Below are 26,725 nucleotides of genomic sequence, written 5' to 3' on the forward strand. Positions count from 1 at the left end.
GAAGGGATCACTTCACCCAAAGGGTTGGGTGATCACACCTCCTCAAACTAAGCAATCAAGAGGTATGTGGGACTAATATTTAAAAGATATACTACATATTTATTCCAAGGGTTGAGTTCTGAAAAAATTACATATGCATGAAGAAAGATGCAAAATGTTGTCAAAAGTCTAGAAGAAATATTTAAGTTTTGTCAGTTTTCATGTTGCTATCGAGCATGTAAATTTTCACTATGGTTTCTAACTGAAACGTTAGTTGATGTTGAACTATCAAAGGTAACAGTATTGACCAAGCTTGTAGTGGTTTCTAAGCAAAACGAGAACTTCATAGAAGTTGAGTGAGTCAAAATCTTTATTAAAGCATTAAATACAAGGTTTTGAGGTCTATATGACCGATTTCTACTCATTTGACATCATTCAAATTTGAAGAATAGCATGAAGAGAAAAAGGTGAATTTAAAGAGATCATGCCAACATTTGCAAGCTGAATTCAATAGTCACTTGAAACAATCACAAAAAATTTGTAAAGGTATTTATCATGTGTCGAGATATGTAGCTTGAATTTTTGCAAACCCTAGTTTAAATTATGGCAGCTAATTCTTCAACTCCTAAGGTTAAAGTGGGTAAAGAAGTTTTGAGTGTGTAATTGGTAAGAAATGAGATCAAATAATGAACTTTAGAGCCATTCCTGATATTACTTATAAGCAAGATCCATCTAGTGCATTGTCAATGATACCACCTCAAGTTTTGATAATTGAAGATGTACGATGTTGCTACACATGCAATGTAGGTAGCATGGGAGACATGGAGATTAGGGGAACCTATGGTAAATTATGTAAAAATGGAGCATTGAAGAATGAATTCAAAATCATAGAGAGAAAAGGGTTGACCTGTGCCCTAGATTTGCCAAATGTTTTCAAGACTAAATGGATTAAAATAGTCTTGAGTAGAATTCATGATAATTCTATATGGTTAGATAACGAAGTAATGAAAATCACAAAGAAAATTGTACATAGTGTAACAGGGTATCCAACACTTGACCAACCTAAAACCATCGAGAGTGAATCTAAAGAGATCATTGAGAAGAATACAAGGGCAGTGCAAAAGAAATGAGGCATGACAATTGATACTATTTCAAATCCCCTAATTGCATTTGCAGTAAGGATAATAGCATATTAATTCTACCAATCAAGTAGGCTCAAAAATGTACCATGTATTGTTGTTGAAATGGGCTATAAGATAGTAAAGAAGGATCATACCTATGACCTTGTCGAGTTACAAATGCAACAATTGTCTAAAAATTTGGGAGCTATAAGGAAGACCAAAAGTGCACAATGTAAATTTGGTTCAATTCTTGTATGTATGTTCTTTTATGTATATAATACATTCCCCACATTTGGTAAAGTTACCTAGAAAACAAAAAGATCTATTGTAGTGCAGATAGGTGAGTTTATTGAGCAACTAGTAAACAATTTTGAGTCAGTTATGACTAGCTATTTTGAGGACTTCAAGCAATCAATGAAAAAAAGATTGAGGATACTAGTTTCACTAGTTGAGAAACATTTCAATGATGTTTTCTTTCTATTTGACACTAATTTTACATATGTTCATGTTGTTTTTCCAAGGGTAAGGTTGCTAAGGCCACTAGGATATGAAATTAATGTTGATGAAGCCTCTGCAACAATAACAACACTACTTATAGAAGATGTAGATGTTAAGACTACTGCCTTTGGGAACTATGATGTTGAGAAATCTAAGATAACTATGGATTTAAAGACTGCCTTAGTCATAAGGAAGAAAAACAAGATTGTCAAGAAGCTAAAATAGAAATTTGGTGAAGGAGTAGATGAAGAAGAAGAAGAACACAATGATGATGAAGAAGAAGAGGATATACCAACTCAAGAACCATTGGCCTTAACTCAAGGTCAAGGAGAAGATAAAGTAGAAGAAGTAGAAATTGAAGAAGATGCCAAGGGAGAAGAAGCCAATGAAGCACCTGAGAAAAAGAAAAGGAAAGCTAAGCCCCCAACTGCTAGCAAACTAAGAAAGGTTGCAAAATGTAAGCCTACAGTTCCCTCTACAAGAGCAAGCACAAGGGCTACTACCAAGAAGGCTCAAGAAGTAGATAAGCCAAAAGAGAAGAAGGCTAGACCAACTAGCAATGAAGAGGATCCTAAGAAGAGATCAAGGAGAAAATACATAGCTCTAGTTGAATCTGATGAAGAGAAGATAGAATCTGATGACAACAATAAATTTCAAGTGGTAAGTCACTGTTCTTCTCTAGATTTAGACAATTTGTGTGAGAACATAAGGAATAATGTTGATTTATCTAGTCTCACACATATTAAATTTGATACACTTAGAAAATTTGAGATGAACCAAGTAGAGGAGTCAATATATGCCACGGATGGAAACATTTAAGCAAACTCCAATTCAAATTGCCAACTCTCTACCAAAGGAATTATCTGATAGAGTTGAGAAGAAGTGGCAGTATAGTCTAAAAATAGAAAGACAAATTAGAGAGACTAAACTTGTACAAGTGATGGCATAATTAGAAAGGGAAACAATGGCCAAGAAATTAAAGAAACATACTAGAAAATTTGCACCAAAATACAGGGCTTTCAACATATTGCAAAACAAGGTTGAGGATGTTGTACAAAAGACCACTTTGATTTGGAAATCATTATATGGTTTGACAACACCCAAGGCATTAATGTAGGCACCTATTGAAGTAGGTGAGAAAAAAGAAGAGAAAAAATAGACAACTGAGGTAATCATAGTTGACATTGAGACAATTGCACAAGAGAGGCACTGAAACAAATGAAGATGTATAGGCACCAGCTGAGGAAGAGCAATAGACAAAACATAGTGTACAAGATACACTAGTGTCGAGTGCTAGTCCTCAACATGAGGTGAATATAGAAAGTGATAATCTAAAGATAAAGGATGTTTCTAATAATGTGACCCAAACATCAATCTCCTTATAGAGGATGACTTGAAGAAGATATTGGTTGAATCCACTACCGAGGCCAAACTTTGTGAAAATCTTGTATTGGTGAGTGTTGATGAAATTGAGAAGGTAGAAAAAGTATCTGCAAGGGAGAAAGTACAAACTAAAGAGACATCTACAACCCCTCCTCAATTCACATTAATACAATCTACATTGCCCGTTGTGGTATATCAAAGGAAGGAGACAACATCTTCCATTGTTAGTGCATTGATGCAGGGTACTCCAGTCTCAGTTAATATACATGAAAATGAAAATGATGAGGGTGAGATAGTTGGAGAACACAAAGATGAGAGAGAAAAGAATGAAGGAACACAAGTTCTAATAGGTCAAGTAGATACTCCTACACCTACAACACAAATCAAGGTGCAACTAAAAATGAGGAGAAAGAAAACAACAAGACTGAAGAGCTAGGTATGACTACCAAACCTGAGGAGCAATTAGTAATACAAACACTAGTAACCTTACCCGAAACTGCTACTCCTCCTAGTCAAGCTCTTCATAGGTTGAGTTTAAAAGCTACAACCCTACAATCATCACAACTGAGTCCAAGCATGTCTAAGGTAGATGAAGTTACATCATTTGATGATGTGAACTTGGATGAAGTGATTGAGTTGCCCAAGTTTGATTTTGCAACCATCACTATAGAATAGATGTCCATACTTTAGGATTCTCTTGCAAAGAAGAACAATCAAGAACTGCTCAGATAGGAGCATAGGTAGAAGCAAGCTTTGATAGACATTAAGGACATTTTTATTGATGCATTTAGCATGCCAGACTATCATAGAATAGCTAACTAGCTTAGTAGAGAAGCTAAATGACATAGACCTAGATTCAAATGTTAAACTACTTGAATGGTCTGAAAGAAAATTTCAAAAAAATGTCGATGAAAACATATCAAGTGATACTACACTATCATAGGTTGAGTTAGCAAACAAAATTGATAGTGTGAAGAAGGTACCAGAGAACATTTTCTCTTTGTACACCAAATTGAATAATCCCACACTCTTCACACAAGAAATAAGGAGACACATATTGAGTTTGGAGAGTCATATACATACATTTGATTTTACTCTACTAAAGTCTTGAGCTTAGAATGAGAAACATTTCAAAAACCTCCTGAACTCCTCGAGTCAGTTAGTAGTATTACATACAAATGAATCAAACATCAAGGCCAAACTGATCAACATCTAGTCTATTCTAACTCCACACATGGAGATATTGCACAAGGATCTAGCCTTTGTAGAAACACTCATGAAGAAAGATCTGCATCTTTCTACTCATGAAGGCTTAGTTCACCTTGCTGTTGAGCTGGCAATCCAAATCAAGTCATTGGAAATAGTTTGGGATAATTGGCATGCTACATTGAAAATCATGCTTGATGTCCACAAATCATTTTTGGACAAAATACACTCTCAGTATATAACCCTTTGACATAAGTGTCAAAATAGGGGAGAATAAGAAATAAGGGAAAAATATGAAGGGATAATAAGAAGCATGGTGGAGATACTATTTTTGAAGAAAAGAGATGTCAATGACAGAAACATAGTACATTTACTTAGCAGGGAGGAATAATTTTGATTTAGCTATAAAAAAATACAATCAACTCAGGGGGAGTTATTAAATTTTGAGGTATGACTAATGAGTCCTAAGATTTTGCAAATTTTTGAAGTTTTTGAAATTTTGTATGTATATGGATATTATCCGAGTTATGCTTGAAAGGCTAAAAGTTATTTATACATGATCAATTATTTTAAAACTCCTATCAAAAGGGGAGATCGTTAATCTCAAATTTTTTTTGACATATGAGTGACAATATACTTAAGTCATTTACTTAGTTCATGCCGAACAAGTAATACACACCAAGCATAAATTGTGAGATAGTATATGTCAAGCGACAGATGTTTAGTGAAAGCCAAGTAATGAGTAAGTGCCAAGTAGATGGTATGTGCCGAGCTATTTAGATGTTGAGTGATTAGTGGATGTCAAGTCATTTAGAGGCTGAGTTAGAGCATTGAAGTTGTAGTTGATGCCGAGCATTAGGGACTTCAAGTGCCAAGTTACACAATTTTGACATAATTGTTTGTAATGGCACGAACTTCTATGTAAACTATTTTTGGGCTGACTTAAGGATTGTTTTATGATCTTTGATGATAAGGATGAAACTTATTTGTGAATCCCTATGTTTTACATGAATCCAATTAGAAAAAAGGGAAGGATTCAATGGCAATATGGGTGAATCACAACTGTTGATTCATACCTAACCCTAAGTCACCTAGGTCTTCTTAAGGAGGACAAACCCTAAACTTTAAAAAGAATTCTTAAGGAGAATTGAAGAGAGTTTCCATATCCAAAAGTCGTCAAATAGCATATGTCAAGCGACAGATATTTAGTGAAAGCTGAGTAATGAGTAAGTGCCAAGTAGATGGTATGTGCCGAGCTATTTAGATGTCGAGTGATTAGTGGATGTCAAGTCATTCAGAGGCTGAGTTAGAGCATTGAAGTTTTAGTTGATGCCAAGAATTAGGGACTTCAAGTGCCAAGTTACACAGTTTTGACATAGTTGTTTGTAATGGCACAAATTTCTATGTTAACTATTTTTGGGCTGACTTAAGGATTTTTTTATGATCTTTGATGATAAAGACAAAACTTATTTGTGAATCCCTATGTTTTACATGCATCCAATTAGAAAAAAAGGGAAGGATTCAATGGCAATATGGGTGAATCACAACCATTGATTCATACCTAACCCTAAGTCACCTAGGTGTTCTTAAGGAGGACAAACCCTAAACTTTAAAAAGAATGCTTAAGGAGAATTGAAGAGAGTTTCCATGCGCAAAAAAAACATTCATGGTGTTTAAGGTGTTATGAGTTGAGTTACATTGTAGAATCAGTTAAAGGAGAATAGAGGAAAGGAATTAGAGGAGGCAGAGATACATCTGATCAGAAAGGATCAAGTACACATCATTATAGGGGTGATCTGACATCAGGTAACAGAGTGCTAATGGAAGGATCATTGCTAAGACATTTTAACAAGTGAATCAGTTAAATATCTTAACTGAGTAGTCTTAACAAGTTGTTTTAAATCCTTTAATAAGGTGCTTACTTCATTGTAAGTTAAAGTCCTTTTACAAGGCACACTTTTAGCAGAGTGTTTAAATCCTTTAACATGGTAAGATCTAAAAATCTTGGAAGCCTCTAATAGGACATACCTTTCACAGGGTAGATCATGTTTCATGATCAAAAATTGTAACCTTCATTGGATACACTTCATTACTGCAGTAGTGAAGATTTGTGGGTGTCATCCCCACACTAGTTTTAGCTTCTCCTTTGAGGCTTTCTGGGTAACCAAATGTCTTGTGTCATACATGTGTTGAATATTTTACTTTCATGATATGGATGTATATGTTTAATTTCGTATTTCGATTTATATGCATATATTGTGAGATGGATGTGTGGTGAATGGTTTTTGAGGTTGAAAGTTTTAATTGTTGATTCACCTCCCCCCCCCAAAGTTTACTTCCCTATTATATTTCCAACATTTCCCTCCCTGTATCAAGTTGTTTTCTTCCCTTATGAAAATTTCATATGCAACTGGCAAGGTATCCCCTCCCATGGTTTGCACTATAGTAGCAATATTACTATTAAAATCTCTAAGATAATGCAATAAGGCATTACTAGAAATAGGTTTTACTACAATAGGTATTCTATCCCATGTCTTTTGAAATCTATAATTGAAATATGTCATATACCCATGGGCTTCCCTTTTAATAGTAGTTAGTTTTTCTAAAAGTAATAGGTGATCACTTTTATCCTTGAAATGCTTGCATAATCCTTCTCCTACCCCATCCCAATTAGAAATAGAGTTATGTGGAAAACCTTTATACCATTGTAGAGATTTTCCTTTTAGAGATGAAGCTAGAAGTCTAACAACAATATCATCTTCTATAATACCATGTATATTACAGACATTTGAGACTTCTTGGATGTGCTCTATAGGAGAAATGGAGGTCTCGCCGATAAAATCAAGTAGGACTTTAAGAGCTGCTACTAGAATATCATGCCTCTGAGCTACAATGATCAAGGACTCCCACCATTAAAGGTGGAAAAATCTTGATTTCTAGTTTAGGCCACACAGAATAATTATCTATTCAAATGGATAGATAGTACCGTAGGATGTGATATATCGACAGGGGAATTAGAAAGAGATCTTGCAAGTGTATGTGCTACTGCCAAACCCCTAACTGGTGATAGAGATAATCTATTTCTCTTTCTTCTAGGATTTGAATATGAAAGTTTAGTATATTGAAAAGTACCTCTAGAAGATGCCCTTGTTTGAGATTTGGGCATGAATCACAATAATTCTAGTCTAAAACCAAGATGTAGAAGTAGAGTCACCAAGTGCTTGATTGTGAGCCTCTTGAAGGCCTGGAATGTTGAAAGCAACACTATCTCCTCAAAATTAATTTGAAGATCTTTTCTTGACACCAAAAAACCAATAGACTTAGAAAGCTTCAATATGAGTCCCACTGGGTGTGCCAAAAATTGTTAACACGAAAGTTTTCACCCTTGCCTTAAGTTTTACCTAAAGGCAACCTCATATAATATGGAAACAATCTCGAAAGTGTGGGACTTTGCAATTAGAGATTTAGTCTCCAGAGAAGGGAAACTTCCTTACTATCAGGGTGCACCTAACTATTTCTAGAAAGGAAAAGGGAGAAGGAATGCATAAAAGAAAACTACCTATTCTAATCTAGAGGGGGTGATACACCAAATATTATTGTTCAATTGTATCCCTACCTAGGGAAGCATAGTTCATCAATATATTTCTTAGATATATAGATTCTATCTTAGCTTTGACTCAACAATCATGCACGGATCATAAACCAATGACATGATATAAGGAAAGAACTTCACTCTATATCATTCAAAGATAGATGGACAAAACATATAATTGAAGAATGAAAGCAATACATCAATATAAGGCAAGAAGGTATTGTACGATATATTAATGAAAGAAGGAGATACAATTGGGAATTATATTCATTCACAGGTAAAAAGGGGAATTATAGTAGTAGAGCATAGAAAGCGATTTCTATAGAATCAGAGAAAAGACTAACCCCTAGAAGGATTACAAAACTTACTTTTATAGTTCAAGCCTAACTAAGAAAACCTCTACCTAAAGCCAAAGTTCAACTACTATCATTAAATACAAAGAGAATAATCATTGCTGATCCAAAAAAGATTTGATCAGGTGTGTGCCTAGATGCAAAAAATCATATCTCTCATACCAATTCTGAGCCCTAAGAGACAAAAACGATGATCATAACTACATGGTTGAATGGATAACTCGGGGTGGCGATAGAATGTCCTTTGCATCAAACAGGTATGGAGAACATCAAAAAGTAGTTGTAGACGATCAAAGGATGAGTTTTCCATAAAAGAGTTGCTTCTGATAGTGTTTCGATGCACCAAATTAGATATATCATCAATTCAACCATCAAACACGCCACATGACCCAATATCATCGAAGCATTCTACCACCTTCCCAAACATGCAATCTATCTATTCGTTGACTTAGGTTTGCCCTTGTTTGTAGCTCCATGGCTTGTTTCCACTTTATCTTTTTGACCATTGCAACTCTACGATTGTTATGAGATTGGCCCTTCCCACCATCGTCATGGTTTAGATTTAATAGTCTTCTAACTATGCAACAATGTGAAATTGGTTACCTTGCCTTTGTCTCCATTTTGCAGCTTGAAACTAAGCTTAGCATAAAATGTCTATGACCTTGTGATCGTTGAGAACTTAACTAATAGCATAGCTTTAGCATGATCACAACTTAATCATGGAATGCAACTTGGATAATTGCGACGACGCGAAGACAACCATCGTGATTGCTCTATTATTTTCTTGCAACTTCACAACTATCATTACTTCTCTTAAATAACCATTGCGATCATGCAAAATAGTCAAATCAACTACCATCGTGCCATTGAAGCTTAATTGATTAACTTCAATGCTAACCCTGTAACAGTGTGCCCAAGACAATAGTTGCATCACAACCTAAACTTTGGTCAACCTTTAACTTGTAGTGATTGTGCAAACAAGGGAAGATCACAACATTGCCACTTGAAACTGAATGTGATCCCAGTGGTCTGCGAAACCATGTTGACTGCTGAGATGATTGCATCGAACCTTTACAGCCCCTCCAATGGTTAAGCCCTAACTACCTATAACCTTGCAAAGAGGATAATTCGCATTGTTGCAGCTTGAAATGCCTCCTTCAATATGAGAGTTACAAGGTTTAGGGACATAAAAGAAAAGTCAAAATCTTTAGATATCCCTAATGGCTTGCAAGGCATTAATGAATAGTCAAATGAACATCAACATGGTTGTCAGGCTAGCTATTCAAATTCTAGAAGAGGAGAGGGGCAAAAATGGTGAACAACCCCCCCCCCCCAAAAAAAAATTTCTTAACTCTTCAAAGATTTTTGAGTTGTCTTTTCACGTATTTTCCAAGGTTTCCTTATCAAGTATGTTTAGGGCTAATTTGTTAAGCCAACATAAGTAATGTAATATTGGCTTAGGGTAAGAGCTTTCTAAGGTGACTCTATAGCCTCTTGCAATGATATTGAGCTACAAGGAAGATTGAAGATTATATCAAGTTGAAATTATTGGATAATAATATTGAACTGGTCATTTGGTGGACATAGCCTAGGGATTGGGTGAACTATGTTAAATCTTCACATCTTCTATTCATTTATGTGCACTTTATTCCTTTTTTATATTGGTTATATTTGCAGGTAGCTATTATTTTCTATCTATCTAATCCTAACACTGGAGATAATGTAAAATTATTCCATCTTTGATTCAGTGGGACCAAGCTAGAGCACAAGTTCATTCTCTTTATCATTGTATCCCTCTGAAACAAGAACTCCCATCTCGACAAGGTTAAATTATAGCTAACGTAACTTGTAGGATTATTATCATAGAATAAGGTAATCAAAGGGATTGATTTTTACTCTATTTATAAGCACTTCATTTTGCTGTTAATTCTAGCAGCATGTGAGAAATTTAAAATCTTGTACTTCACCACCTCATAATAAGAAACATCTTCCACCATGCCTCATAATAAGATTACATCAAGATTTCCTTATTAAATGCAAGATAATCTCATTATGATTGTGCCTTAAAAATCACACCAACAAATAGTTTCTCACTTCACAAAACCTCGAAGCCTTAGGCAGAAGTTCCCAACCTCTTGAAAGGAGCAACTGATGACCATATTGTGGGGCCAAGTGAATATGAAAATGATGAAGCTACTATCATTTCTTGCGAACTTTGCAAAACTTGTGAAAATGCAACAATAGTGCAAGTTACGAACTAAGCGAAAGTTGTGACTAGGTGACATAAAGAGTAATTGAGTTGTAAAGTGTAAAGCTTTGAAATGGGCTTATATGCAATTCATTGCTAACAAGTAGTTTATGTATTCTTGAAGTTTGTTTGCCTTGAGTTTTTATGTTAATAAGGACAACAATATTTAAGAGCGCCTTAAAAGAATTTGTTGAGTTCAAAGGGTTAAGCTCTCCTCAAGCAAACCTCTAAAAGATCAATTTTACAACTCCAAGCAAAAGGATTATGATATGTGAGACCTAAAATGATGTGGATTATAATTATCTAATGAATGTTTGCTAAAATACTTTATAAAATCTTCTATGGATAAAACTCTAGCATGCTCCCCAGTAGTTCCCAGAGGATGGTCCATGATTTTTCTAGCGTGATTTCGAATGATTTAATGCATACTTTTAAATACAACTAGAAACACAAAATTCAACCAATATATACTAAGTCATTGCATAGATTTAGTAATTCAATCAACAAGAGGAGAATTTACACCTAATATTTAAAAAGTATACAACTTACATCCATATTGACCGAAATGACCAAAAGAGAATATACAACTGCAAATATAATCCCAAATAAGAAATAATAAATAAGCAATATATCAACAATGCAAATCTATAATCAATTATAACTAATTATATGTAATCATGCCATTTATTAGTACATTTACCACATTCTAATCAAAGCTGACTAAAACACAAGAACAAAAAGGCACAAGCATGCAATTTTAACCATTATGAAAATCAATTCCTTTGGTTGATATGTAAATAAATCCTTCACCACATTCTACAATAAGTGAACCAAGAGAAAAATGAGAGATGTACAATTTCAACCACCACTAAATCAAGATGGGATCTTTTTAGATTATTATGATTGACATGTAAATAAGATCCTTAACCACATAAAAAGCCAATATACAATTTTAAATATTTAAAAAATAAAATGACATTGAAATCATAGTTTTTTAATTGACATGCAAATAAGATCTGTAGCCATATTTTAATCAAAAGTAGAGAAGATAGGGGAAAAAAATAGAATGAGTAATTACTTCTGAGCATGAAATCCAAATTGAATTCTTTTTTTGACTTGTAAATTAGATCCTCAAAATCTTCAAGAGTGGAGCATACCAAATGGACCAGTGGGGACGCCATTGTCAAGTCACATGAAACATAATGCTACTAAGCCTTATCTGATGGCATCAAAAACTTTGTAATACATTCATCATGATCCATGAACTTTTTATTAACTTAACCATGCTGTTCCATGGTTTTTCAGCACCCACAGAAAAGGGGGTTTTGAAATAGGGAACAAAAAATCCTCTACTCTGCAAAAAAAAATCCTCCATTGAATGTGTTTGTAGCAGAGCATACAAATGGATGAAGCAAAGGCAGGATCTTGGTACGATCAAAGGCGAATTCTTGACGGACAATCAAAAAAATCAGACCTTGGGTTTCCATTAGGAACCGTCTTATTTCTTTTGATTGTTCTTGGCATCAGTGGATTGCTTTCATGGTGCTACCACTGGGAAAGAATCAAGAGTTTGTATATTCGCCATACAAGTTTCAATTTCCGTGATAGATCTTCCGATCCTGTTGGTCATGGCGGCTCTTCAACATCCTCTGACGACTCACGGATTCAACAGGTGATGAATTATTTTGCGTTTTCTTCAAATTGTTGTGCATTTTCTTCAGATTATTGTCCATTTTGGACAATTGTTGTGCGTTTGCTTAAGGTTCTTGAGCATTTCCCCTCTTTTTTTGAATTGGGTTGTTTCGGCTTTGTGTTTTATGATCTGAAAAATGAAGTAGTGAAACAGCAGGAAGGAGCTTTGGCAGTGGTTATGCCTGGAGACAATCAGGCCAAATTCATTGCTTGCCCTCGCCCCATGGATTGCCAAATACAGTCTCATAAATCTTAAGATTTGGGGAGAAGAAGTTTCAGGAGATTTCTGTGAAGAAGAACAGGAGAACTGAATTTTTGTCTTAAGATTTGGGGAGAAGTTGTTTCAGGAGATTTCTGTGAAGAAACACAGGGGAACTGAATTTTTGGTTTAGCTCCGGGATTCGATCATGGAACCCCTGTTTTCGTCTTGAAAGATCTGGGCTTCGAATTGGAATGCCCAAATCAAGAACTGGGCAAATATCATTTCTCCCTTGGCTAGTTTCCTTTGAATTTCATATGAGAGTTGGGAGAAAGATTGTAATAGAGACACAATTTTCAATTATATTTTTATATTGTTATTCTCACAGCTTTTTTCCCCCTTGTTTAAAGAGAATATCAGGTAATATCTGAGTATGAGGACAAAAAGTGGGGCTTTTGATCAGTGCTTCAAATTATGCCCCTTGAAGTTGCCTCAAGATTTCTTGTCTGTGAGTTTTTGCAGGCAAATCCAATAATTTTAAGAGTTTTTTTTTTTTTTTTTCCTTAGATTGGATTGTATGGTTGTTTAAACAATACTTATGCTCACTGTATTATTTCTTTTGATTATCCAACTTTTCAATATAGTACTGGACATCACAAGGTGGTCATCAGCACGTAAAAAATAACAGGTAAAAAAAGTGCAAAGCTTCGGTTTGAGGGATGCTGATAGATAACTTAAAAAACAAGGTTTCGAGGCCTTTGGGACGGAGAAACATCCTAAGCCTCCAGATAACTGTTAGAACACAAAGGAGGCCAAACTCACCACACCATGAGTAGGGCAAGAGTTCTTTCTTAGCCTTCCAACAATTGTCCAAGCTATACAATCCTTAGATTTTATCAAAGGTGGTAGAAGGTGGTCTAGGAGACTTGCAAAAACAAAAGCTAATAGGAGGTTGAAAACAACTGTCTTGCATGAGGAAGATGAGTCAAATTTTGATGATATGCACCCTCCACAACCAAAGGATGAAACAAAAGACGACGAGATACAGAGCAGAGAAGGATGAGGATATAGAAATGGAGGTGGATATTTTGGATTCCTCGACGTTGGGCTCGGGTGAAGAGGAAAAAGAGTGCAAGGAGGTGACTCATTGTTTCCGCATCCCTCATAATGAATATGGTGGATCTCGTGCAAGATCAATTCACAGAAATGGTGGATGATAGGGTCCCCTCTCCCATGACGGCCTCCTCCCCGACTAGGGCGAATTCTAAAGGGAAGATGATTTCTGGCTCCCCGATTTTGGAGGTTAACAACAAGGAGGTGGAGAAGTGCAAGTCATGCTGCTCTTTGGAGGAAACAGTGGTGGTTATGAATGCCGAGGTCAAGTGGCTAAGAAAGAAAATGATGGTTCTAGAGGAAAGGTTTGGTCTTTTGTCCAGATTCACCATCAAAATGACCCATGCGACGGCTACCACCCTGCACTTGCTTCAAGGTAACCAGGACAAGGGTTTGAACCAAGAGGACTCCAAATTACTGTTCAGGTTCCTAGCGGAAGACTAGGCGAATGTCCTCCTCAAGGGGAAAGGCAATGATGGAAAGGCTAGCTAGTGCCTTGTCCCCTCCTCTAGTTTCTTTATGTGTTCTTGGTTTTTCTGGTGGGTTACTGACTTGGTTAGTATTAAGGCAGTGATGCCTTTGTTTAAAAAGTTGTCATGTTTGAACTGGTGTTGGTTATGGTACTATGGTATTTTCTCAGTTGTTTGGAAAGTTAATCTTAGGTTATTCAAGTTATGTTTTTGGTGTGTTAAGTTGGACTAGGGGTTGCTTTGTTTGTAAGGGCCAGCCCCCTTGTTTTGATTGCTTAATATTTCAAAAACAAAGAAGAAAGTGCTAGAACAACCCAACACAAGATTGTTGAGAGAACCACAACATTAGAGTTAAATAATTGCAACATTAGAACATAAAAACTAATGCAGAAATTTTATTCAAATTTCAAATTTTCATTCTTTAATTGGTAAAATATCATTTAACTTTTTTTTAAAAATCATATCTTCAATTGGTAAAATATCATTCAAAATTCAAATGTTTATTTTCTTATTGAATAAAGTAAAAGATTAAATATATTATATTAAAAAAAAAAAAACCAAATTTGTCAAAAAAAAATCAATTAAGATAACTCCAACAATGATCAATAAGCTCAACAATTTATGAGACTAAACAGCTCCGAAGAACTACAAACTACAACATACAGCTACAAACACTTAACCTCAAAGATTATAAGACATATAACACTAATTACTGAAATTTAATTTATTTTCAGTAGAATGTCATTTAAAGTCAGAAATTTTATGTTTGTTTTTCTTTTCCAATTAATCAACATAAGAATAAAATAAGATATTGAAGATAGTTGTCAACAGGCCCTTGGTCTACTCATGAAGTTGAATGGCTTACAAAGAGCCCACCAAGGATCAAGTCTTGCTGAGTGCAAGGCCCATAGACATCATAAGGGAGGAGGCCGGGATCATGCCTCGAGCGAATTTGGTAGCGTGGATGCTCCTCAGTTCTTGGCTCTTAGCTGAAGAGGTTTTCAAGCACACGTGGGGGTGAATTTGGCAGCATGGATGCTCTTCAGTTCTTGGCTCTTAGCTGAAGAGGTTTTCAAGCACATGTGGGCCCGTATGGTGTCCTTCATTGGTTGGTAGCTCGTAGGCTTTGTGCCTCGCTGGTCTGAACCCTCCATCAAAAAAATAAATTATATTTCATATTTTCAATTAGAAAAAAGTCTATACAAAATTAAAAAGAATACATTATGATCTACAAAAATTATTCAAAATGGAAAATTTAATGTCAAATCATCTAAAATTGGAAAAATCAAGACATACCAAATTTTAAAACTTCATATCTTCAATTAGTAACAAACATCAAACAACTTCATGTCTTCAATTAGTAACAAACATCAAACTTACTAAAGAGTATATTAGAATTGCAGAAATTTCAATTAGAAAAAAACCATCCAAAATTGAATATATTTATTCATACTATTCAAAATTTAAAAAATTCCAAATTTCAAGAAAACCATCCAAAATTCTAATGTTCCTATCATATCAAGGTGGTTATCAAGGCTTGATAGCATAATTTGGCAGCCCCTGCAAATTATTTGTTTACTGTTTTCTTCAAGTCTTTTCAAAAATGCCTTGACTGAGACGAATTTACAGGAAAACAAATCATTAATTATTTCCTCTTTTATGCAAGTCTTTTAAAAATGACTTCACTGAAATAAATTTCCTTAGTGGAAAACATTATTTGTTTCTTGTCTTCTTCAAGTCCTACAAATTTACTGATTTAACATTGCAGTTGTTTTTCAATCGAATGGCCCGCCAGAAATTATCAGTCATTGAAATCAAATTCCATTGAAATGATGGATCTTAATATATCTAATTAATCTCTAGTCATCTTTTGCATTTGCTACAAGATTTATTGAGTCATATATTATTATTTTATGTCCAAATCAACTTTTATTAAAGTTGCTATTATCATGGAATATAAAGGTTGAGTAGCTCTTGTCCACTATTGATGGATGATTCAATCAGATATGCTATCAAAATCAGCAGCAATGTCTATTATAATGAGGTGTGTGTGAGTGGGATGGTGGGACAAAAGGATAAGGGGATAATAAAGTGGAATATGATGGCTTGGAGTTAAAGAATATTTAAAATATTAGGAGTGTAAGAATAGAATAGGAAACCAATTAAAGGATAGGGCTATTCTTAAAAATTAAATTTGGTTACTTTTATATAATTATTAAAAAAAAAGTAATAGTTGTATGTTAGTTCTATATAAATGAGCGCATTGAAAAATATCTTTCATAAGTACCAGTTTCATCAAATTCAAAATAAGTTAAATTTTTGAATCTCCCAGATTAAAACTGAATGAGCTAAGTGTGAGAAATTATGTCCCCCTTTAGCTCACACCATATCAAAAATGGAATTTCTCTCTTTTTTCCTTTCTTTCTTTTTCGTCTTTTTTAAAATTAAAAACTAAGAGACAATAATTTTACTTTTTATTAAAATCAAAAAGTTATAAATATATGATCAAAATTGATCTTGGACATCTAATTAAATTGCATTTAAGAGTATATAGATAGAACATATTATGTACCAAGAAAAAAGAAAAACTAAAATCACAAGAAAAGATCAAGAAAGGAGTTTAATCATAAATAAATTATAAATATAAGTTTTTTTTGAAAAAATTATAAATAAGATTAAATATTTTTTAATATTTATTAACGATATCTTTAATACATTTTATATGTTTTATCAAGTTTTTATTTTACATAAATTTTATGAATTTTTATAAAATATTAGAAGAAGTGAGACATTAAAAATAGTTTATATAATTATAAAGCAAATATTAATTTCTAATTATAATTATAAGTATAATAATTTTTTAAAAAAATTATATAATATAAATATGGGATTATTCTTAAATATAAACCTTCAAGGTTTATGTCTATATTCATGGATGATTCAATCGTATTGCTATCATAATCATCAATGGTCAACATAGTGATGTGTGCATGAGTGGGATGGTGGGAGAAAAGGATAAGGAAATAATGAAGTGGAGGATGATTGATACACGCTTAAGAAAATAAAATTTAACACACTCAAGAGAATGAAACATATCATAGTAGAGGATATGAATCAATTGGATAAAATGATTGTACACACATTAAATTTAGTACTTTCCTTCAAATATATTGTTAGAAAGAAAAGTCTACCAATTGGCAGGGGGGAGGGGGGAGGTGAATCAATAGATGCAATAGCCACAAGATAATAATCATGCAAAGTAACACAAGATATGTTAACTAGGGAAACCTTTGATAAGAGGAAAAATCCCCATGGGAATGATACCTACAAGATAATGTATTGATATAGAAAGTTCCTTGTGAAAGCATGTGACCCTGTTAGGAGTCAAATGAAATACAATCAGTACATATGAGTCCATGTTAGGAGACTCTAAATCCTTGTCAGGAGATTTCAACCCAGTTAGGAGTTGTTCCAATCCTATTAGGAGTTTATAAAAGACAATTGAACCCACTCTCCAAATTGCTTCATAACTATTTTCACTAAACAATTATGAATCAATTTGGACATAACCCCAAGCATACCTTGCAAATACTCAAATGTATTCTTAGCCAAAGGTTTTGTGAAAATATCTACTATCTTCTCTTTTTGGCTAACATACACCAATCCGATTTCCTTCTCTACTACCTTTTCTCTGAAGAAATGATACTTTATTGCAATGTGCTTTGTCTTTAAGTGAAACATTGGATTCTTTAACATATTAATTATGCTTTTGTTGTCACAGTGAATAATAATAGACTCGGTAAATTCAATACCAATGTCATGTAACATCTACTTCATCTAAATAATTTGATTACAATTGTATTTTATTGCTGTATACTCTTCTTCTACTATAGATTGTGATCTACAATTTTGTTTCTTACTTGGCCATGAAACAAATCTTCCTCCCATTAAGAATTCTCCACCACTAGTGCTCTTTTTATCTCTAACATTTCCTATCCAATATGTATCAATATATACATAAGATAAAGTCATGTGATCTATTATACTATAAGCCATAATCAAGTGTACCCTTCAAGTATCTAAATATCCTCTTTATTATTGCAGCATGTGTCTCTTTAGGATACGCTTCGAATATTTCTACAACCCCAACTGCATTAGATATATCAGGGTTTATATGTGTCAAATACTACAATCCTCCTCTCATAAACATGTACCTTGTCTATTATGCACTAGAAGATTAATCTTTACTAGACAATTTCTACGGTTTCAGATAGGATCACTTCCTTTGACTTATCTTGGCATCCCTATTGCTGTTTCCAGGCAGCCATGTCTCTTATGGCAAAATTTGATTACCAAGCTTCAGGATAAGGTAAATCATTGGACTCATAGATGGCTTTCTACTGCTGCCCAGGTTACTCTTCTTCAAGCTGTTATCCAAGCTCTTCCTACTTATCGAAGCATGGTTCATGCTACACCTATTTACTTTCTCAAGGATTTTGATGCTCTTTCTCGACAATTCCTTTGGAGTGGTCATTTGCGTAGTACTAAATGGAGCTTGGTTAATTGGGCAACTGTTTGTAGGCCTAAAAAGGAGGGTGGTCTTGGTCTTCGATCAGCTCTATTGAGTAGTCAAGCTTTGGCTGCTAAACTTTATTGACGATGGTGCTCTGGACAACATCAACTTTGGGCTTGTATTATCACTCATAAATATTTTCATGGTGCTGATCCTTGCTCTGTTTGTGCACTTCCTCTTGAAGGTCGTGGCTCAATGGTTTGGTATACTTTGAAGACAGGTGCGATGTTGGTAAAGAGGGGTCTGTTTTGGATATGTAAAGGAGGTTCTCAGGCTTTGTTTTGGTCTGATGCTTGGGATGGATTCCCTTCCATTTTATCCATATACCCTCATCTTCAACCTCTTTGTGACTCTTTTCTTGCCGCTGGATGGGATAAAGTGGCTCATTACAAGACTCCTTATCAATTGGGACCTGTTGTTGGTTACAGATGGAAGCATTCTTCTGATTGGCCTCCTGGAGGTACAGACATGGATTGTTAGGAGCTTTCTCAAATTCTAGCCTCTAGAGAGTGTTCTTCTTTGCTTGGTCCAGATGTTTTGGCTTGGGGCGGTACCTTGTCTAGTAAATATCATGTCTCTTCTGGGTATTAGGAGATAACTAGACAATTATTTGGGGATGCTGAGGTCCCTTGGTGGAAGCAAGTTTGGAATAAAGTTTCTTGGTCCAAGTGCAATTTTTTCATGTGGCTAGTGGCTCACAACCGTTGTCTTACCTGGGATAATCTTTGTAAACATGGATTTCAGGGCCCCTCTTATTGTGTTTTGTGTGGTAATGGAGAGGAGTCTGTCTCCCATCTGTTCTTCCATTGCTCCTATTCTACTCAGAAATGGCACCTTTGGTGGCACGCTTGGGGTTTCTCTTGTCGGCATGCTTCCTCTTTGCCTGAGTTCTGGGCCCGCTTGGGTACTGCTCCCTCCAAGTCTTCTTTTCTCCATGCTGCTTGGATTGCTGGCCCATCTTTCATGCTTTGGCATATCTGGTTGGAGAGGAATCGTCACATATTCCAAGATGTTCGGCTTGGTGTTTTGCATCTTCGGTGAAAAATATCACATTCTCTTCAGGAAACTATTCTTGTGAAGTGTGAGCTTGATGGGGGTATGGATCCGGTTGATCTTGCTATCTGTAATCGCCTCAATTTTCATCTGCAGGATGGGGCTGCAGCTCATAGGTTTCCTTCTATGTCCAGGCAGCTTCACCATCAGAGGAAGGGTTGGGTTAACCGGGATGGGCACTGGACTCCTCCTCCCTGTGGAGTTCTAAAAATTAACACTGATGGCTCTTCCCGTGGGAATCCTGGTCCGACTGGTATTGGCGGAGTGGCTCGTTGTAGTTCTGGGGATGTTAAATTTTTCTTCTCAGTTCATAAGGGTGATTATACTAACAATCTTATGGAAGCTCAGGCTATTTTATATGCTGTGGAATAGTGTTGCTTGTGGGGATGGAGTAAGATTATCTGTGAGTCTGATTCCCAGGTGGTGGTGAACATGCTTTCTTCGCAAGAGCTTGAGGATGTTAGTTGGCAGCTGGCCACTGTTGTTAAGCAGATTCTTTTTTTCTCTTCCTCTTTTCAGTTCATTAGGTTCACGTATATTGCTCATGAATGGAATAGAACTGCTGATTTTTTAGCCAAATGGGCATCTAGTCATGATCCAGGTTGGAATATTAGGGATAGGAGGCAACTGTCCTTTGAGATGGTGCAAGAATTTGATAATCTTGTTGCTCAGGATCGAGCTCCTTGTTGAGCTCTCCTTGTTGTATTCCTTTCTGTCTTAATAAATTTTTACCCCTCTTTTTGCACCATGTAACCTATTGGAAATGAAGAGTGTAACTTAGAGGGGAGGGGTGAATCAGTTACTGCAAAAATAATTCCATGTCCCTAGATGTCAATTCAAACTTTCCATTGATCATGAAAAACTGTCCAACTTGGTTAACACTAGAATATTACTATCATTCGGTTAACAAAGCAATGTTATGATTATTAGATTATTTTATCCTTTAGTAACTTAGTTGCAGAAACATAAAGCATACAAAAAATAACATATCTACAGATGTCACCGAGATTTAATGTAGAAACTCAATTTGGGAAAAGCACCATACAAGTAGTTACAATGGTTTTCACTCTTCTAAAGTGAACCTTGTTAGGAGCCAACCCTATTAAAGGTTACAAAACATACTATTGAGTATGACCTTGTTAGAGGATTTAGATCACCCTAATAGGAGTGTCTTGATTAGAGGTCTTCAAACACTTCAATTTTGAAATTTTACCTTGTTAGAGGATTTACAAAATGATTGTAAAGTCAACTCTGTTACGATATTTTTTCACTGCAACAATGGTTAGAAGGTAACAACAATTTGACCTGATTTATGAAACAACTATCTTTGTAGATTCAGATCTTTGTTGTGGTTTGACTTTTGGATCCTTACTAGTTAGATGTTATTTGCAGCTTATATTCCACACTTTCCTACTCTACCTTTCACTCACATATCAATCTTATTTCATAATTCACTTGTTCTTCTTATCCTCACAACTTGACCTTTCTTATATATCATAAGCTTGGACAATTTGGCTTGAATACCCTTCAAGATAATAAATAAACATCAAAATAGTTGGCCTCAATCAATTAATTATTAGATAAATTCATTTTGTTGTCACTCAATCAATACTAGGATTGAAGGCTTAGTTAATACTGAGTCCTTCGATGCTTGACTACTAGGTCAATACTACAAGGAGGAAACCCTTCATTAACCAACTTTTCAATTAATACTAAAAGTTCTTCTTTACCAGATAGCTTGATCAATACTACAACATGCAAAACTCTTCATTACTCAATTAATACTAACATTTGTGTAACATTAATGACATTATACAATTGAAGATTTGTTTTCAACAAACTCCTTCTTTGGAATTGATGGAAATACAACATGCCAATGTAAACTGATAAAAGTATGAGCAATTAGATAACACCCTTAGTTTCATTTTGGTTCTCATCCATACCAACTCCCTCTGAGATTCTTCTTGGATTTGTCTCAGCTGCTTCCACTATCAACATTTTTTTGTGGACAACTATCATTTTCTCCCTCTTTGTTGTACATTCGATCACTTGAATATCTTTCTTCTAAGATACAAAACTCTCCCTCTTTTACTTTGATATTAACTCTCCTATCCTTCCTTGATTAACTCTCCCTTGCTCTTCCTTGTTGACACTAAACTCTCCCTCTTTGGCATCAAATTTCAAAGGATACAAACTTTGAAGTTACTATGTACCTCATGTACTGATTCATATGAAATATTGATGCAGGCACATCCTGGGTTGCCTTTCTGTCCTACTCTTTTTGTTCATTTAGCCAACTTCTATCGAGTTACACTAACCAAGTTGCAATGTTATCCGAGTTGGAGTGTTAACTGAGTTGTAGTGTCAACTGAGTTGCAGTGGTAACCAAGTTCCAGTATTGACCAAGTGTTCCTTTGTCTGCCAAGTGAACCTGATATTTGTTGATGCTCAATTCCTTCTTTGACCGAGTTTGTTTGTGATTTTTTCTAATTTTGAACCAACTTATGTATTTAATTTTGATCATGAACTAATTGGTAGAATCTTTTCTTGGGATGTGTGTAGGCCATTTTAAGGTCATCTTTTCTATTATGTAATGATCTAGAATCTTCTATAAGCTATTTTGAAAAGTATAAATAGGGGAATTTGGTTTAGGTCACTAATACATTAGGGGTCAATTTGCGACGCCAATTTGCAACGACGGGTAAATGTTATGTTTTTTTGGCTTTTTTTTTTTCAATTATAGCCTAATGACATCACAATTGTGACATCAAGCAATGTAGGTGTCACAATTGTGACGTCATCGGGCTAAAATTGAAAAAAAAACATTTGGAATGCAGGTTTTGTTCGGTGGCATATACAATATATGCTATTTCAATGTTTGGAGGAGCGCGCGCATATCTTAGCCTCATCAAGGCCATAGTGAAGAAGAGTGTAAAGGTCCTTGCCGTCTTATCCATTACAGGCATCGAGCTCGAAGCTGTTGTGATAGGAAAGTTGATGCAGAGCCTATTTCCAGTTTTCGATGGTTTCAGAGTGATATCTCCCCTTTGTCTGGTGCATTGTCAAAGCTTCGGCATAAGGTCCTCTTTTTTCCATCCATCAGAGGTCACAAGGCTTCACATCGTATAAGAACACTAGAATTATGGGTGCTCTCGATTTCAACATCAGGTAAAGCTCATACAAGCACCATCTTGATTTTGCATAATTCTTCGATAAAATGGCGATGTCGATAGACGCTGTGGCAATTGCGCTTTGAATCTATTTCGCTAGGTGTGGAGTAATTATGGTAGATCTTATCTACTGAGGCATGGGCAAGGGGATTGGTCGAATGCTTTGAGAATTTTGATTTTGATCAGTACCCTCTAGTACCAGCTACGAAACCCTCCAGTACCAGCAGCTATGAAACCAACATACATTTCTTCCTCTAGAATCTTGGACATACATTAACCACATTCCAGGGAAAGCCTAGGTTTTGTACTGTATAGAGCAGCTGGTTGAAGGAAGGGTGATTGGCAGGAAGAAGGGTCTCACTGCCAATGTCTGGTATTTACATATCTCCATTTTTTTTAAAATGTTAATTGTTATCCATACAAGAATGTAGGGTTGTAGTTTTTTTTAATCAGTTATATGTTAGTTTGAGATATTGTTATTATTTTCCCCATAAGTTTTCCTATGTTAAGAACTATTCATTTTATATGTTAGCTATAAAAACCATGTTCTAACTGTTGGAACTGACCCATAACCACCTTTGGAGATTTTCTAAAATCTTGCCCAAATGTTGAAGTTAAAATGACAACTTTACAACTTTTCAGCATCTTGACTCCTATCAACCTACCATCACCTCAAATCGATGTAGAATGCCTTCCTCAGCTACATGAACCATGTCTCTGTCCTTTTCAAACAATTACACACTTTGTAGGGTCATTTGGCATGATCTCATTTTGCCAAACTTGGCAATTTCTTGTCACCTATTGGCAACTTTTTCCCAAACACACACAAAGTACCCTAACACACCACTTAGACCCTCTTGGAGTCTTTATTCATCAATGACCTGGCTAGGATCAAAAAGACACACAAACTACCCTGACACACCACTTAGACCCTCTTGGAGTCTTTATTCATCAATGACCAGACTAGGATCATTTACAAGATAGAATATCTTGGGGTTTTAGCCCAAACCCTAGGTCCTCCTACACCATGGTGCTAGGAACATGTCAAATAGGTCTACATGAGAAAACTAGCCAATTCAAAATAATGTTGAAAGAAACATAGAACTGGAATGAAAAGGAACAAACTCAAAGCAAATGTTTTTGGTTGATTCAAGATTGCCAAGAACCACTTATGCTCCTACGTCACCTTTATAAACTTCTAAATTTGTCATGAGCTTTAATGGACATCCACTCATCGAAATTCCCATTTGGCACAAGCATAGATTAAGTTTATGAGAATAAAACAATCACGTGTCCCACAAGATGACATATAGTGAAGAAACCTTTCAAATACTTCATACAAACATGTGTCCCACAAGATGACATCTACTGAAGAAACCTTTCAAATACTTCATAGGCTTGCAACTCCCATTCCACATCTAGTAAAGAAACCTTTCAAATATTTCACAAGCTTACAACTCTAATTCCACATGCTCTAATAATGGTCAAAAGTTTGTAGAACTCGGCTTTATTCTTGCTAATGGCATTTGATTGTTAGTGAGTGAACTTTTTGGGTTGGGTTAGGTGTTTGAGGAACTTGGAAACCATAGTAGAACTCTCATGAAGTTGAGTCCTTGTATTTGTATATGTGAGCCATTAGTAGACCTAAGGAACATTGTCAGTTTGGATTGCAATTTGATCTTTTGGCAAGACTGCCTAATAGTTGATAAAGAGCCCTTACCCATCTCTGCATCATTCCCCTCAATCCTTAGTAGGGATGAATCTTCTAAATAGTACCACGTAGATTTTTTCGAGATAAAACTATGAAAAGATCAGATAAATTCCATCTAAATTAACCAAAGTAGATATATAAATCCTATTTTAACTATAAGTTTGCACATAATTATAGAAAAATACTATATTCGTATCTCCTTCCTAAAGCCAATCGACCCTTACCTTCTACTTCCTAAAAATAGTTCTCATTACTTACTTAAGTTCTTAAACAACTTGAGACTCCTCTCTACTTAAATCCTATGAAAATACAAGATCTTGAATTTTTGTAAGTGACAACACACGATCTTGTGCCTACCTCTTCCTAGCATAAATATTACCAATACATGACCATTTCTTGATATGCCATTTATCTCTAGGGGCAACCATGAAAGCATCTAACTCCTTCACAATCTCATCAAAAATGACTACACCTTCCTGATTCTCGACCTTCAACATCAGCATGATATTCTTTGCATGATTAATGAGATATAGATACGTGAACTTTTTCAAATCCAAATTATCTACTTTAATGTGACAGCCACATTTTGAACATGCTAAGAATCCATTCAGACAAAACCATCAATCTCTGCACATTAAAAAAACCAGTTGTATAGCTTGATATTGCAAGGGAGGCTTGGCCATTTTTATTAAAGCCTGAATGGTTTGAAGGTTATTATCATTGTCCTAAATCAATCTTGCAACATCACTGTCATCTGAAGCTTCTGTCAACAATAATAGCACCTTCATCGAATTCTCTACAATTGGTAATTCACAGAAAGTTAGAATTCCCATGATGGCTTCAACAAGCTTGCATGCTTCCATTGGTGTCTTGTCATCACAGAGAAGAAAAGATCTTCCATGCTCCATAGTTAAATCTGCTAGAATAGCTTTAGCTTTGAATTTCATATTCAAATTAGGCTTCTCTAAGAATACAAGTAGCAAAGGAACCCCTCCAGCTTCAAAGCATCAATTACATTTTGTTGAATCAAGGCCTCTCTTCTGTTGTCATCGAGCTGCAATTGTGTGAGCATTTTGACCATTCCCAATTTGGATTCCTCCGTACCTCTTAAAAGGCAATGGGAAAAGGATTTGCACCAATTAAACTAGATCATTGATCTTATGTTTCCTTCATTGTATGAGTTTCCATCATAAGAGAGCTCATTGAGAATAGTCTCAATATCCATCATCAACTCTAGATGATTGCCCCTAATTAAAATCGTAACAATTGTCAAAATAGCACCACATTGTTGGCCTAGCTGCTCTAGGATATTCTTATATTTTTGTCAGCTCTGACAAGAAGTTTATAGCAGCCCTTGTGAGGTCAGGGCTCAAGTCATTAAACAAACATTTAATGATCTTACTAAGCCCATTGGCTTCAACTAGTTTTTCCTTTCCATGGTTATTGTCTTGCACAACTGCCATTAAAACTGAAAAACAAAGTGCCTTCAATTTGTTATCATTAGGCTTCAAAGCTACCACTGTTAATGGAAGTAAAGATTCAAAAATTATCCAATTTGTATCATTTGTACTCTCTTTGCAGAGTTCTGACAGATCAACAAGTGCTCTTTTTTTTGCTCGACACATAATTTTGTCTCCAACTTTGCCTTTGCCTTCAAAATCCTTGCCATGTAGTTCTGCTACCTTCAGAGATTTATAGTGCAGTACAAGGCTTGGTTTGGTATAAGAATGGAATTTGGGAGAACTATACCAGTAATGGGATCCTTTGGCTCACCTCTTGCAAACTCACTCTCAATTGCTTCTATCTCAAAAGAATTATTAGTTGAGATCAAAACTGGATCATTCATCACTTTCCCTATAAGAGGATATTTAAAATGTGAATATGGCTCATGAGTAATGAAATTCTCCCAAGATCTACTAACTACTCTCCTCAATTCTAGGAAATGCTTGCAAGAGGTTTCTAATGCCATGTTAGCATCTTCTTGAGAAAGAAGAGCCATGACCTACTACATATACTGGACATCCTGGAGCTCCTTTTTCCTTTCAGCTTCCTCGATATCCCTCTTAAACTTATGAAGTTTAGTAGATATATAGCTAGGGCTTTGCCCAACACCTGTGGCACAATCATCCATCTTGCTCTTTGAAAGAATCATAATAACCAATGTTTTTAACCTTACAAAGCATTTTATACATTCCAACTCTGCCATAGATGTTGCATAGACCTTGACAATATTGTCTGCATATTTCATCAACTAGGAGACTAGTAAACCAGTGGAACCTAGATTTAGGACAACCACATATTGAAGTTTTGAAATAGGGGTACTAAAAGTGTGCCTACAAACATCAATCACTGTTTTGCATGTAT

At 35.4% G+C, this 26,725-nt stretch overlaps 1 protein-coding gene and 1 pseudogene across 2 annotated transcripts; one reads left to right on the forward strand and one right to left on the reverse strand.

The window, feature by feature from the left end:
- The first annotated feature begins 11,543 nt into the window (after positions 1-11,543).
- Positions 11,544-12,656, forward strand: LOC149551614 (uncharacterized protein At5g65660-like). Of its 2 annotated transcripts, none has more exons than XM_089787118.1 (2): positions 11,544-12,052; positions 12,227-12,656. In XM_089787118.1, the coding sequence occupies exons 1-2, from the start codon at positions 11,783-11,785 to the stop codon at positions 12,326-12,328; spliced, it is 372 nt and encodes a 123-aa protein (XP_089643244.1). In that variant the 5' UTR covers positions 11,544-11,782; the 3' UTR covers positions 12,329-12,656. The 2 variants fall into 2 exon arrangements, with proteins under 2 accessions (XP_089643244.1, XP_089643245.1); XM_089787119.1 differs by having other exon boundaries at positions 11,636-12,052; positions 12,230-12,656.
- A 12,325-nt stretch (positions 12,657-24,981) lies between these two features.
- Positions 24,982-26,492, reverse strand: LOC149551615 (U-box domain-containing protein 44-like; annotated as a pseudogene).
- Between the last annotated feature and the right edge of the window lie 233 nt (positions 26,493-26,725).

The sequence above is a fragment of the Cupressus sempervirens genome, chromosome 6 (genome assembly GCF_028749045.1).
Source record: "Cupressus sempervirens isolate cs-2001-9-10 chromosome 6, ASM2874904v1, whole genome shotgun sequence".
In the NCBI taxonomy this organism is placed as follows: domain Eukaryota; kingdom Viridiplantae; phylum Streptophyta; class Pinopsida; order Cupressales; family Cupressaceae; genus Cupressus; species Cupressus sempervirens.

Excerpts from the sequence above, each read along its gene's own strand:
- LOC149551614 (XM_089787118.1), top strand. The coding sequence starts at position 11,783 with ATGGATGAAGCAAAGGCAGGATCTTGGTACGATCAAAGGCGAATTCTT. Across the intron at positions 12,053-12,226 it reads ACGACTCACGGATTCAACAG|CAGGAAGGAGCTTTGGCAGT; the intron begins GTGATGAATTAT and ends GTAGTGAAACAG.